Source organism: Anopheles moucheti, chromosome 3 (assembly GCF_943734755.1).
Source record: "Anopheles moucheti chromosome 3, idAnoMoucSN_F20_07, whole genome shotgun sequence".
Classification (NCBI taxonomy): Eukaryota; Metazoa; Arthropoda; class Insecta; order Diptera; family Culicidae; genus Anopheles; species Anopheles moucheti.
In genome coordinates, this window is record NC_069141.1 from 74,549,607 (window position 1) to 74,565,058 (window position 15,452).

The window sequence follows — 15,452 nt, forward strand, 5'->3', positions numbered from 1 at the left end:
GCAGCGTGCGAAAATGGAAGAGAAAAACGACCTCGCCTTCTCGCTCGCATCGAAAACTCGTTTTCACCCCCTGCGATGGTGCGTGTGTGTATGTGTGAGGCAGCATAAAAGCATACAACATGTTTACGCACCAGCAACGCACAGGGTAACGAGCGTAGCCAGAACTCGTTCGGAGTTTATTTTCCGAGTGAACGTACAACCGTGCGGGTGTGTTGCTCTCGGTGTTGCTTCAACTTTTATGAGCAAAAACCAAAAATTTAAAAACAAACAAATAGACCCTGCATTTTGTGAAATACTTTGCGAGAACTTGTTCAACGTGCCAACGTGTGAGATGATAAACTGGCGCAAAGAGTGATTTTTAAGTGCGATCGTGAAAGAGATTTCGCTGCGACAAGCTGTTTGTGCAGTGTAATAATTGAATAAAAATCAATGAGTGCATCGGTTGCATCGGTGAGAACTGAGAAGACTTACGAGTGAGACACGGCGAGTGCAAAAGTTGATCCTGATATTAAAAAAAACAACAACCCCTGTGCGAAGTATTACAAGTGTTTCGTGTGCGTGGCTCTGTACCGCAAGCTGTGTGTAACGTATTGCAATACGCCGTGTTGTGTCAAGTGTCAAGCCCGTTGCCAACCCCATCGCGCAACATGACCGCCGATCTAATGGATTTACGGATGCACCATCACCTAGCGCTCCAGACGGAGTTCTACCGGATGCAGATGCAGCGTTTGCCCGGTAAGCTTTCCCCGATTCGCGGCCAATTGATACATCGGCGGTTGGGTTGATTGACATTCTCGGGAATTCTCGAGGTGCTGCTGCTCCTATTGGAACTACGTGAGGGGGGTGTGGAAAATAGGGAAATCCAGCCAAAGGTTGATAGAAACAAATTGAATCACACCGCATTGGTAGCTTGTTCCCTTTCTTAACCTATCAATCATTTGGACGCTTACGTCTGTTAGAAGTACTTGTGCATAGCGCATGGAAACCATAGAGCAGTTGGGTAGAAAGCATAAAATTCCACCACACAGAACAATGCGTGTTTATTTTAAAGCAGCATAAACTCACCCTCTCTTGCTCCATTGCCATTTACCGACGGTGTTTGATCGATAATGGTGAGCGATTCGATTTGCGAAGTTCGCCAAACTCCACCACTGCCGAAAGCCCCCGCGGTGTTGAATTAATGCACCCGCACACAATCAGCCGCGTGTAAACATCAATTAGCGATGGATTGCGATTTGTGTATTTATGTTTCAATTATGTTATCACTGTTTTGTGTACCCAAAACCCCAAACCGTTCGCCCACCCGGTAACACCCAAAGCTGCCCAATTTAAATTCGCTTTCATTTGTTGAGCTCGCAAGAGAGATGTGCGTTAGGAGTTGCATCAACACGGGTTGATGTTTGGTTTCTTTCCTGCGCCCGTGAAGAATGCCTAACAAGCGTACCGAATCGGGAAAATAATGACGTAAATATCGTAATCATTAGCACCCAGCAGCCCAGCGTCTCGGCTCGCTCAGGCGTTAATCGTCTTTGGGAGTCATATTCTTGAGGTTTTTTGTTGTTGTTGATGGCCTCCATCAACCCTTTTCACCCTAACTGTTGGACTTTCCCTCTTGTTGTTGCTTCGGCGATCGGGAGAAAAAAAAACAACAAACAAATCAAACTGTAAAATGAGTCAGCATGCAACCCCCCACCCGTACTCGACCACGCACTAATTGTCCGTTCGTTCTTTCTCACCCTTCTCACCATCGGCCCGATTTTCCCAACGAACGATGCAGATCCGTATCCGGCGATGCTACCGGTACCACCGCCCCGTCCACTGATGATACCGCCGCGCTACAACACCCTGCCGGATGTGGACATCAAGCTGCAGAACCGCGATCTCTGGAGTCAGTTCCACAAGATCGGCACCGAGATGATCATCACCAAGAGTGGCCGGTAAGTGTAACGGGCGGGAACAGTTTGTTGTTGGAACAGGACAGGTCCGGGCAATACGGTGGCGCCAAATTTTACAACCCAAATGCCATCTACCCACCGGGCGCAAGACCTTGACCCTTACCGTTTGGCCGAGACGTAGCTCGGACCGCTACAAAGTTTCTCCTTTTCGGCATCCAGAACCCGAGGAAGAACCCACTTCAATCGGTGCAGTGCACTTGGCACTGGAGAAGGAGGACGAAGAGTAGGGAACAGAGAAAAAAAAATCTTCAACACTTCGTTTCAAGCTGTCACTTCCTTTCGGTCGCAACCTGGACCGAAAACGCTTTCCTTTCTCACCTTCACCAGCCGAACACCAGCACCAGAAAGGGGGAAAACCGAGAGACCTGTTTCCAGAACCGACTTCACGGGATATTACAGAGACAATAATCATAATTCTTGCTTCCCTTTGCGCCCCTGAAATGCTTCACGAGCTGCATCGCAACGGGTGTGAAGCGAATGTCCGGAGAAAAGTCGAGATCCCCGTCGATCGTTCCCCCCTCCCGTACGCTTGTTAGCTTCACACGTTTTTGGCCGTTTGATTTTTAATGTGTTTTATTGGTGCGCTTCTTTTTGTTTTAGCACGCTCATAAAAACTCAAAGACACACCGAGGGACAGAGGGATCTTCCTTGGTGGAATGGGCTCTTTTTTTTCTTCTCTCCCGTTTTGCCCTGAGATGAGATGTTGATGTTGTTTGACGTGCGGCGTTCGTAGCCTTTGGACGGAGCTGTCTGGAACCGTTGCCGCCACCAAGACACCAAGCCTTTGTGCGTTGCGTGTTTGGTTCTTTTGGCCTCTATTTTTTGTTGCTGTAGTCCCTATTGCGGGGAGTTCTCTGTTTCCGTCTGGTGAAATCTGGGAAATGCAGCGTCTGGCCAGAATTGTTCTAACTTAAGGATCAACCATCGAGCAATGCGAGCAAAGATCGATCTGCAGCTTGTTTGCCTTTCCTGGCGCCAAACTGTGTTTGCTTGGCAGGCTGCGAAGATCTCGTCGGGAATTGTTTTGGTGTTTTGTTTGCACTTTGCAGTTCGCTATTCTTGCAGTGATGCTAACGTAATTTGATGCATCTGTTTTTTTTTTTCGGTGACTATAAACACGTGATCTCAACGAGATTATGGAAGTGGACATGATGGAAGATCCCGCATTTCACCATTTGCACTAATGTCACCTTCAATTCATCAGTTAGAACAAAGGCTAAGAAAGGCGACTATAAGCAACCGCGAAGAATGAAAGCTTGTTTTGGGGTCGCATCCATTCGCGAGCTTCGAGCGAACTCGTAAAGTCGACCGTATTAGGACAACCGGGTGGCTTTTGGTCGGTACCGCCATGTCATGTCGCGCTCATGTTCCCAATCTCTCTTCCTCAGCGTGCACATTTCGTTCTTGCACTACGCCGCACTCCCCACCCTCCGGGATCGGACATTCGAAACGAAGTGTTTATTGTCAGATGTCCCAGCACGGGGTCTCTGCTTCGGAGCCCGGGTCGGTTGTATAGGACGCCGCACCATGGCGCCTCAACTGCGTGACGCGTGAACCCAGCGCACAAGCCAAGGGGTAGCTTGGGTTCGATTATTATCCGTTTCACACGCTCACCGTACCGATGGTTCGGTTGAGCTTTTTTTTCTGATGCGCTGATCCGAATCCGGAGCACGTTGATTTATATTCGATTTGGATGGATCGACAGGCGCGGTCGTCTGCTGGGGAAGCCGTACACAAATGTACAGACACCACCGGTCTGGGTCTGGTCGAATGTCGATCAAAGGAAGAAACGAAGTGAGACCAAAACCCAAAAATCTCGAATCAAAACGAATATAGTTAAAATTTGTTTTTACGATCACTCACAAATCATAAAAGCTCGTAAAAGAGCGTCGCCAAGCGTTTTCGTTTCGGAACCTGATGATAAGCGGTGATTGAAGCCGTGTTGATGGGAGGATGAGTGAAGATGGTAGAGGGGAAGGGGGGGTTGTAGAAGACCTTCTGCCGTCCCGTTCTTGGGGGCCGGTTGGCCAATAAAATTTAATTAAGCAAAACACACTCCCGGGGCCCCGTGGACCCGCCGGAATATGATTGGGGCTTCGGGGGTTCGTTTCCTTTTGTCCATTTTTTGTTGTTGTTGATTTCTGTTGGCTCTTTTTTTTCGTGCCGCGATATTTTGTTGTAACGATTTGAGCTAAATTGGTTATTCGGGTGGTCGTAAAAAAAACAAAGCCTTCGATCGAACGATCGAATGCTTTTGTTGCGTTTATTGTGATTACCCCCCCTCGACCGGGGACTGAAACAGACATCAAAGAGATACACATCCTTCAGCGCAATGAGCGCATCTTCGATAAGCGAAAGTTTAACCGGTTCTAATCCTCAACGTTTCTCGCTATTTCTTTTACAGCCGTATGTTTCCCTCGATGCGACTGTCCGTGAACGGGTTGGAAGCGGAAGAGAACTACTTCATACTGCTGGAGATGGTCCCGATCAGTGACTGCCGGTTCAAGTTCAGCGGGTCCCAGTGGGTACCGGCGGGCGGTGCCGAACCCCAGAGTCCCCAGCGCATCTATTTCCACCCCGATGGGCCAGCCCTCGGATCGCACTGGACCTCGCAGCCGATCGTCTTCAACAAGGTGAAGCTCACCAACAACACGCTCGACAGTAATGGACATGTAAGTATTCTTATTGGAGTTGGAACTGAACATCCTGAACATCCTCTCGTGTAAGATGTCAATGTCTAATGGTCACCTGCTCTGTTCTTGCTTGCCTTCCACAGATCGTTCTGACCAGTATGCACAAATATCAACCTCGTATTCACGTCATTAAAGCCTCAGATGCTACACAAATCCCGTGGGCCCCGCAACAAGCATTCACCTTCGCCGAGACGGAATTCGTCGCTGTAACTGCATATCAGGTTAGTACTCTCAATTTGACCCTCTCCGAAAAGCTTAACATGAAGATCTCAGCTACGTCTCCACAGTGTGACATTTTGATGTCCTAACCTAAAATAACATACCTTTGTGGCTCTTCTTCTCTTCCGATAATCCTCCAGAATGATCGCATTACGAAGCTGAAGATCGACAACAATCCATTCGCGAAAGGTTTCCGGGAGACGGGCCAGTCCCGGTGCAAGCGCAAGGCAGGGCTACTGATGTCCCCGGACTCCGGACTTGGAAGTCGCAGCTCGGAAGAGGACGATGAGTCTGATGGGCAGGAAATGGGCCCGGAAGCGAAACGTCCACGCACGAGCAGCCTTGCCGGTTCCTTGTCCTCCCTGGACGACAGTGAACTCTCCGTCAGCGATGGTTCGTCCAGCGGCACGAGCTCCCCGGTGGTGGTGGATGACTTCGGATCACCGGTGCGTCCTTCACCCGCGTCGATGGCCGCGAGTGCATTCTACCAGAACCATCACCCGGGCATGGTTATGCACGCGGGTCTGCTTGCCGCACACCATCCGCACCATCTCTCGCATGCCCATCCGATGTTGTCCCAGCAGCCCGGCGCAGGTTCGTGGATGGACCTGATGTTCCCTTCGTTCGCGCGATCACAAACCGGAGGGTCACCAAGCCTCGAACCGAGTGCCCTCGTCCAGGCCGCTCAGCAGCTGCAACAGTTTGCGCGCCGCGAGTTCCTTCCCCTGCCGGTTCCATCGCCGCGGACCTCCATCAACAGCAGCGAGGAGGAAAGCCCCAGCAGAAAGCAGCAGCAGCAGCAGCTTCCACAGCATCAGTTACCCTTCAGCATCTCCGCCATTCTTGGGCACGATCGGTAGACGAATCGTGGGTGTGAATTGTTTGCCCAAACAGAGTCACCGAGCGCAAGAGCAATGGCTGTAATCTCCGGGATGATCCAGAGACCCGAGGACCCGGGAAGACAAACATCTCCATCTTCAGGTCCGTTCCGTGGCGTGTGTTTGTACTAAGTGACTGTGCAAACGATGCGTGTACGGTGTGATTGTTGGGACGCGTTTTACGCGGGCTGACAGATCGTACCTGGTGGAGGCACTGAGGAAACCATTGTTTGATATGCTCCCCTGGGCTCGGGGCGAGTTTACTTACCGGTGTGTGAGCTGGCAGTGCCGGGTGCGAACATTTGTTTGAAGGTGTAGAAGCAGAACGAAGCAGAAAGAGCGTTATGATGACAGGCTCGAAACAGGCAAAAAGGTAGACAAGTTAACGCGTGTGCAATTGGTTAGAACGAAAGGGCACTGTGGAATGCGCGATCGACAAATGGCTGCCGGTTTGGGTTTGTTGCTTTCCCACCCCCCTGGTGCCTGTTCGTTCTACATTACATAATACGATCGATCCAAATTTCTTCACAAATCTCTCAAGGAACGTCAACAGGCTAGGTATAGAATGAGACTGTTAATTATTTCTAAGACCAAATATCCTCAAACTTCTCAGGGAACTCCGTCGCCGCGAAGCGTCACCGCTCTCGGTGGAGTTAGATTTTATTTTTACGATACGCATACCGGCCAAAAGGTACTATACGTCTGCCTAAGTTTTGTTAGAAATCTCGTGCTTTATAGTTGGTTTATAGTGTTTTATCATGTTAGACTAGCGAGATAGAATAATTTATTAATTACGCTCCAGAGATGTGAATGTGCGTAGGTTTTAGTAGAATCGAGCTAATGCGCGTACTGTGTCACGCCATTTTATTTGTTTTTGTTTGTGTGTGTGTTTAGGAAAGCTCAGAGAAATCCAGTAAAGCTATTACTTTAAGTGACTATCTCATTAGATGCTAAGCGGACAAAAAACCCGGGAAGATGTAGAAAAGAGAAATAAATATAAATTAAAAACTAATGGAACTTGAGCGTGTGTGTTTTTGCCATTTTTTTAGGTTGATAATAACTATTCGAAACATGACATATTTTGATGCCACAAAAGATCTCATATTGCACCGAAATAAACTCCCCAAATCTAGTTCACTTTGGAATAGTAACGCACGTAACGCATCGTTACTATTACAAGTATGGCGGCAATTCGTTTGACGCAAGCAACGTTGTTGATGATCTTAAGAAAACAACACATCAACAAACAACCTTCATGCATGCAGCTGAATCGTATCAGATGTATAGCGAGCATTCTTGGTGGTCCTCCACGTGCCTGAAACACACTCATCCAGCAGTCTCCTTTCCCCGTTTTGTCTTTGACTTTGGTTGAGGTTCGTTGCTTAAGATGGCGCACAGATCATACAGATCGCGTTTGGGGCGAAATTCACGCAGGGGAGACAAAACCACACACACACAACCTCGAGTGGTGGAACGGTCTCGCAACATTGTACTCGAGATGTGAAGCGATCAACTTCAAGTGACATCTTCCACGAGGGATGTTCCCCCTTTCCGTTTCGCATCGTGGTGGTCTAGGATCGTGTTCGGAGCTGGACGAAATTCGGTAGCCAACCGAAGGGGAAAACTATCTCCGTGGCCCGGTGGCCACACGATTGAGAACACTTACCAAAAAACTCTACCGCAGTTACTCGACCGAAACGAGAGCGTCAAGAGGACCGCCAATGGAGTGGAAGGTAGTAGAACGTGTTGGGAGGGAATCATTTGATAGTTCCCCGCGCCTTTCCCCGTGTGTAAGCTTTTGAATTGTTTAGATTTGTTTAGACAATGCGGTAAACCGCTGGCGCTAAGGGCGGAACGTGGTTAGCTGCGGGTGTGTAGACACGCGTACAGCCACGCACGGCTGGGGTAGAAGAGGGTTCGTGTGGATGGTGGTAGCGTCATGCACGTGGCAGCAACAATTTGTTGTGGTTGGGATTAGTGAGTTAGGACTCAGATTTCAGAGACCCACAAGGGACTTCCCCAGCTCTAGTCTCTTTTGTCCGCTGTTGTCTAATCTAGTGCAAGCATTCGTACTGCATTCAACACGTGTGTTGATGTTGATGGAAGAAGATACATATACAAGAGTCATTATAATTCCCAGCTATAAAATAATTCAACATGTGCTGCCTCTATTTGAGCATGCAATATCTTCCGGAACCGAACGAATAGCTCATGCGGTCTGAGGATATATGCTCAGTTTTATCAAGTGTAAACACCATGACAACATGTTTGCCGAACGCTTTTGGCAGTCAGTTACGGTTCACCGTCTACTCTGACAGAATACGTGCACGCTGCGTTTATCAGACTGCGTCGTGTTTGTATTTGTGTTGGGATAGCGTCGATCGCTGGATCTTTCGATAAGTCCTGACCGAGTGCCCGACTTAAAGCCTTAGCACCACGGCTACTGTTCAGTCGCTCGCTACGTGTCTCCCAAATGTCGGTAAATATTTAACCCTAAACGTGCTATAATTTCTAGCCTGTCGCATCACTGCTGTTTACTCTGCGATAGGCGCATCTGTGCTGCAGGATGCATTCCGATAGCGATTGGTTTCAGGAGCGCAACCGTACGCAACGTGCGAAAAGTGAACGGTAAACGGTAGCACACAGGATAATAAGGTTGTGAGTAGTGATGGGTTCTGTGGAGCGCACCAACGGTTGCGATCCGGTTCCGGCTAGTGTGACTACGATTCCGAGAAAAAAGAACCACCAGTTCCGCTCGGAATCGTTCGGAACCATTGGAAACGTCGGAAACATCGTACGGAACTGTCGAAATCATGGTCGACCCATAGGCTAGGCACTAGTGATGGGTTCTATGGAGCGCACTCACGGTTCCAATCCGGTTCCGGCTAGTGTGATCCCGATTCCCATTTCGGGAAAAGGACTGCCATCGGAACCGTTTGGAACCGTTCGGAACTGTCCGGAACCGTGAGAATCCCCTGGAATCGTCGGAGTCATCTGGGGCCGTCGGAGTCGTCTGGAACCGTTCGAATCGTTTGGAACCACCTAGAATCGTCAGGAACTAGCGGAATCACTCGGAACCGTCCCAAATCGTTCGGATTCACCCGGAACCGTCGGAATCATTCGGAGCTGTCGGTTTTAGGTATGTTCTCATTCCACCAGTCTTCTGGAGCTGGTTCCGACAATTTTTGGAATCGTTCGGAACCAGCTCCAGTTTTTCGGTGTCAATTGTGTCCCATCACTAGTTGTGTGCATATCGGTTCTAGTTGGATGTTTATCTGCCACTCGGTCTTATCGCTTCGGATAGGCTATTTGACGCGCTAAACTGTTCCGAAAAACGGTGGCAATGTTTGCTGTGCGATAGAGTTGTGGTTTCGTGACAGACGATACTTTCTTCTGATACTCTAATGTCGAACGTACGAACAAATTGGCAGCGTTTAAAAAATACTCCAGCCGAAAGTGAAACTGTTTGGGTAAAATTTGTTTGCCTCCTGCAATACGCAGAATGTTAAACGTTTTGAAGCAATTGCCCTTATCCTTTGTTTTTCCCACGGCGGAATTTCAGCACCGCGTACTTGTTGACGAGCCCGTACCGTACCCCATCCAGCCAGAATACGGAGAAAAACGTGAAAAATTCAGGCAAGTAGGCGAAATGTTGCCCAAAAGAGAGGGAAAGAGAGAAGCAGAAGGAAAAAACGGCACAAACGTATCGAATTAAATTAGCAAATTTTACAAATATTATTCGTCGGGTTTTTGGCAGCGCACTGGCACTGGCACAGTGGCATAAGGCCGGGTGGGTTTTCCGGTTAGCATCGGTACGGGTTTCGGGGATCATTTATGCGAACCACGCCCGCCCGTTCGCGTTGGGGAAAAATTTCTCAGGAAATTCGTCTGGGGAATTTTGGTGTGTTTCGGCGTATTCGGTGTGCCGAATTCGAACTGGTTCGGAGTTCGGGGTTTGTGTTTTTTTTTGTTTGGTTATTATTTCGCCTTGGGTTTTGGGCTGCCTTCACGTGCCAGCCATTTTAAAACCATTTTAAAGATGCGTATTTTGTTGGGTTTTTTTTAGACCACCATCTCATTTCTACGAATTTCGCACCCTTTTCCAAGGGGTTGGCCACAACAGGGCGACGAGTTGCGAACAGTTCGGTTGGTGATGGTGTAGTCTGGACACTTGAAAAAAGAACAATAAAACTAGCTCCCAAAACAAGATTCCCCATGGTGTCTCTTGTGGTGATCGACTCTAGTACTCACATCCCTGTTTTCACCCTTGCTTCACAGCGCGGAAGGTTAAGTATTCGTTTTTGCCACTTCCAACAACGTCCGATAGGGTCTTACGGATGGAGCATGCATGGAAAACACCTCCCTACATGAGTCTCCCATCGAACGCGCTAACGATAGAGGGGAGGTTTGTCTTTCGACTTCCAACTTTTCGGCACTCTCCAGCCCTGTGGAGCCAGAAGTGACTGTCGAACCCCGCAGTTCAACATCCAATCCATCATTAATCAATCTTCAGCTTCCAAATCTTAGCAACTACGTTACGCACTCGAACGGCGCTGAAGTGTCCTGCCGCACCGGGGCAGTAGTCTCGTGCTGGTGTCTGCTCAGCTCGCTGGAAAAACAAACCCCTCCGCACAAGTGGCCCTTGGTTCGGCCATGTGCCGCGCGAAGGTGGCTCTCCAAAATCGGACCTGGGCCACGGCCATGGATGCTGTCAAAACGATGCGGAACGAATGCCGTCGAACGGATTGGCTTTTCTGTGGTACATGTGGCCGTGTGTGTGAGCTTTTCGAGAGTGCAACGCGATTGTTCAAATAGGAAAAATAAATTTACCAATCGTACATTATAGCGTGCGGTGTTTGGGGTTTGAGTTTAGACCTTTGAGTTTTTATTTCATCTACACTTCCACAGTCCGTTCTCTGAAGGTACATCCCGATCGGTTCTTGTTGGTATCTTTGTTGACTTTTACAATAACGAAGATGAAGTTTTGGTGGATGAGCAGTGTGAAAGATGGAAGAACATTTCAGGCCGGGAAAGAATATCTTTTAGAGCACCTAAAAACCGCATAGGATCTGGACGTGGGTATTGCCGGGTTGTGGTCGCTACTACCCATTCCGAAGAACCACGCATACCCGTGAGTATCAACTTTCTCAAACAATTCCAATTTTGACACTCACCTTCGATTTCCTTCGGCTAGACGAGTGAGATTTTGTGGTGCGCTTGTTACTGACCTGTTTGAGCGATCGGCTACCAGCTACAAACGTATGTCTACACTATCTTTAGTCCTCCCCCCAGCCCCAAATGCAATGCCGGTGAGGGTTAGGTGTCAAATTTCGTGCTTTTACTTCACTTCTTCGTTTGATTAACAGGATTAATATCGAGCGAGTACGAGGAGAACCGCTGGTATGCGCTGAAAAGCCAAGGAAAGTAAGGAAAATGGAGCCGGTTGCAGGTGTAGAGCCCGTTAGGAAACGTTCTATCTAGGTGAAGCTAATTTCTGAAAAGCCTCACACTCACCTTGGTATGTCATCCGGAACACTCAGCTTCTAAAAACAAATGATCTTTGCCTTTGCGACACGGTCGATCGGACGCTAGTGAAAAGCAGTGATTCACGCAAATACATTTCTTTTCACCTTTTTTGGATGTCTAAACAACCGAATCCATTACCTTTGTCTCCAATCGTTGCAAGGTAAACATTTGTATTTTAGAGGCAAACATTAGTGTCTAGGCTTTCGACCAAAAAGGTCCAACTGAGGTCCAAAAAACTGTTGTGTGGTTAATTTTACACCTAATCGTTTGGCTAGCGCTGTTGTGGTTTTACGTGTGTGTCTACCGGTAGTGGAAATAAAAATCGGCATCTTCAGGCTCTTTTTCCAATAATTTTCGCCTACCGTCTGTCGCTGGTTTGTGGACGCCAATGCTCAGGTTTGGTGGAAATGAGGTCGCGTGTAAATGATACAATCTTTAAATGAACCAAACGACAAGCACCTTCGATAGGGCCTGTCGGATGAGTCGTTATTTTCGGGAAAAAATGTTCCAAAATGGTGCACGAACGTTCCGGCTCCGGAACATTGTTGCGGTCTACAGCGACGAACGTGGCAGCTGTTTGACCACGCACGGCAAATGGCAACAGTTGGAGCCTTGCTCAGCTCACCCGACACGAAAGGCTACGCGCACGGGCGGCGGGATTAAACGAAAAAAAAAAATAGGACCACCAGCCCTAATGCAGGCTGGGTGCGAGAAGGACGCTTTGGATGTTTGTTTTAGAAATTGGCCGATTGGAAGCTTGCTTGCTCGGTTTTTTTTTTCTTCTGCTGGCTATCTCACTCACGATTACCCACGCGTTTTTGCTGCTTCCGAGTCCTTGTGGGCCACGGGATCAAAACTTGTTGCTAGTTTTTTTATTTTTGTTAGCCTTTCTTCCAAGTCTTCGTGTGAATATTTGCCGTTGGGCGCCACCAGGGCAGGTGCCTCGTGGATGAAAGAGGCAAAAAAAAACCGGAGTGTGTGTGCATTAAGAACGAACCACTAATGGATGCGATCGTTTCCCGCAAAACCATCGGCATCTCGGCCGTCTAATGATGAGGAGTGAAAATGGCGACTCATTTTCAAGAGGTTTTTTTCTTGTTGTTTCTTCACCTTTTGGCTTGAGGTCCCTTTATCTCGCTATCTCGATCGTTCGATTGGTCGTATGGATGTTTTCTACCGATCGTTTTGGGAAAAGGATTAAGCAACAGATCGGCAATCCTTTCGGCGCATTCTTGGCCGGTTCTGGGCGATCGAATGGATAGAACTTTTTGGGGTACCGAAACCTTTGATGAAATCATTGATTCCTTCGCGACGCGGCTTTAATCCTGCGTTCGGTATCTTCAATCAAGCTTAAACATAGTTTTTCACTTTGACATAGCTAGCAACGGCGATCATCGATGAGTTTGATTTCGGCGATGTGCATGATAGGATTTGGAAATATTTGTTGAAAAGAAGAATTTACTAAATTTTAATGCAATGCGCGTTATTTAATGACTCAATTTTGGGTACAAAACGCAAAGAGAGTAATTAAAGAAGTTTATTTTATTGTCACGATCATTCTTTACTCTCTCTATTTATCAAGTCAGTAACTTCCACCAAATATCACGCCACAACTCGTGACAGTGAAGTAAAACTTACCATAACCATGCTCTTTTTTGTTTGGCTTCGTTGCTGCACAATTTCCGTCACATTTTCCTCAATCGATCATTCGAAAACGCGGACCCGAACTTCCCAAGTGCAGTCAGTTCTGGTTTTGTGAACAGTGTCTGAAATGTGGTAATAAAATTCCTTCAGTGATTGTAATGAATATTAAATTGCAAACGCGCATCACCGATGCCAGCGATGGTTTCTGGCCATCCCTGGCCAACACCGGGCCGAATGGTGCTGTTCGAAATTTCCTGTTTGTCGTGCAACTTGAATCGCTGGGGTTGTTTTTTCGTTGCTTTTGGCGCTGCCATATTAGATCACTGTTTTCCACCTGCGAAAATCACCGATCACAGGGTGTCCTAGTTTTTTGGGTGGAATGTATGTTTCGACTTTTCGTTAGCTTATTCGATTATGTTGATGACGCGGTGGGAAAATGGAGATCGCTCCAATGGGCGCATAAAACCAGAGACAACCGTGTACGCGGAAAGGCTCGGACGCATTAAAATGTGCCTCCGGAGAAGGTTATTTAATATGTGCTTAATTAATTTGGTTTAGCCGGTTCTGTAGTGTCCTGTAAATTTGGAGATCTTCGAGAGCTGGAGCAATGAATCGTGGAGTGTTCTGTTGATTCTTTGTGTTTCTGTTGGCATTAGACGTTCAGGAATGGGCGCTTACATTTACTGAACTTTTGAGAGATGTTGAAAAAAAAAAACAGATAAAATATTCTTGTACTCATGCAGGTTAGTGTGAGAAATACTCTGTAGATACCTGACCGAATACCGGCGAATTAATGCGCGGTTCGTTGTGGACGCACCGTGCAAGCGAACCTGTTACGAATTAATCAATTACACCCCGATCGGTCGAGTACGTTCCAGGAGGCAAACCAAAGTCCCAGGAGGCCCACACTGGACGCCAAAAGGCTGTAGCAAGGCAGCGTCCAACGACTCGCGATCACACAGGCTCCTCAGGAAACATGGCATGCTTTTTCAACGCACACTTCGCATTCGCAGTTGCAGTGAAAGCCCTCGGGAACGGACACGGTTCGCGAGGTGGCAATACTTTTAGCTGGGAAAATTTACACGAAAGGAAAGTCGTGATTAAATTAAAATAAAGAATCAGAAAAAAAGGATGACCAAGAGCAGCAGCAGCAAGTTGATTTGTTCGCGTTACCTAAACGTCCCAGTAGGGAATGCGGTTGCCGTTTCGCTGTAGTCGGCTTTGCGGTGAGTGGCTCAATAAACCCATTTTCCACACCATTCCGAGTCGGCCGTCTCGTCTCGGGTAGCTCAAGTGCTCTTTTATGGTTCCGATCGTAAATGTCTAAGTACCGAAGCGTAAACAAATCCTTCCTCCTTCACGAGTTTCCATTAGAAGTTTTGCCAAAAGTCTCATTGCTGCCGTGCGATTCTGGAGCACCTTTTGGGCTGTTGAAAGGCGAGGGAGGTATCGGCCTGTCGGTAAACGAGTCCTAACCCATCGCTCGAGGTATCATCGGTCAAAACGGCTGGCTCGTCCTGCGTCCTTTTTCGCCGCATAGAATCCGGCAGATAATCGTCTTAAATAATTTCATTAACATTTGCCCGGTGGGTGCCCCGTTTGTGCCCATTGTGACCAACGTCCGGGAGGATCTGCTGATGTGTTGTCGCTGGCGGCAACCGAACACTAATAAGCGATGGCGGCAGACGTATTATGCTAATTATTATATTGCACCCCTTCGTTCGTCTGCACAGGTCGAGTGCAAGGGATGGTCCTTCATCCTTTAGGACGAACGGTACCGCTTATCGTCCCGTTGTCAGGGAAGGTTAAACACACTTGAGCTTGCGGAGCATTCCAAATGAAAGATATGCATTTGTTGTTTACTCAGTCGATCGTCTTAAGACGCCAGCAGCGATGCAAACGCTTTTGTCCACACCATTTTTGGGCAGGAAAAATCAATGTCGTGTGTCAGTAAGGAAATTTATTACACTGTTACGTGCATGGAAGGGGTGCGTGATAATCGCGACATAGGGTGTAAGAGTTCGACGAGATTTGATCGATGATTTATGGTTGGTTTGGTTTGAAATTGCTTTGAAAATTAATGTTGTTAGGTAGGTAATTTACTGGCAATAAACGTGTTTGATAAACGGGGTACATTGTCCAAAACAAATTGGTGATTTGCGAAGCTTCATTAGGTTCGTAATATTTGACGATATAAAACGAAGTATTATTTGAGTTGGCTTGTTAGCTGTGACGAGTGCAGGGTTACTGAGTTGAAGTGGAAAAATTAGAACTTTCCGTATTATTTTCAAATTAAAAGTCACAAAACCACTACGACCAGTCAGTAAACTAGATAATTAAAATGACAAAATCTAGAAATGACCCCAATTTTGCTACTTCCACTCAAAAACCCTGTATTGCACTTAGAATCGAAGACTTCGACGGATACAATACAATACAGGGTTTTCAAAATTCGGGGTTGGAGCCATTTCTGAACTGTTTTTCAGTTGAAATAGAATATGTGGAAGTAGATGTGGAAATTCTACACATTGCTTGGA

At 47.5% G+C, this 15,452-nt stretch overlaps 1 protein-coding gene across 1 annotated transcript; it reads left to right on the forward strand.

Annotated features, from left to right (window-relative positions):
- Nucleotides 1–647: 647 nt before the first annotated feature.
- LOC128303775 (T-box-containing protein TBX6L-like) lies at nt 648–5,727 on the forward strand. Its single transcript, XM_053040837.1, has 5 exons — nt 648–735; nt 1,778–1,937; nt 4,360–4,627; nt 4,732–4,869; nt 5,008–5,727. Exons 1-5 carry the CDS (start codon nt 648–650, stop codon nt 5,725–5,727), a joined length of 1,374 nt encoding a protein of 457 aa, XP_052896797.1.
- The last annotated feature ends 9,725 nt before the right edge of the window (nt 5,728–15,452 follow it).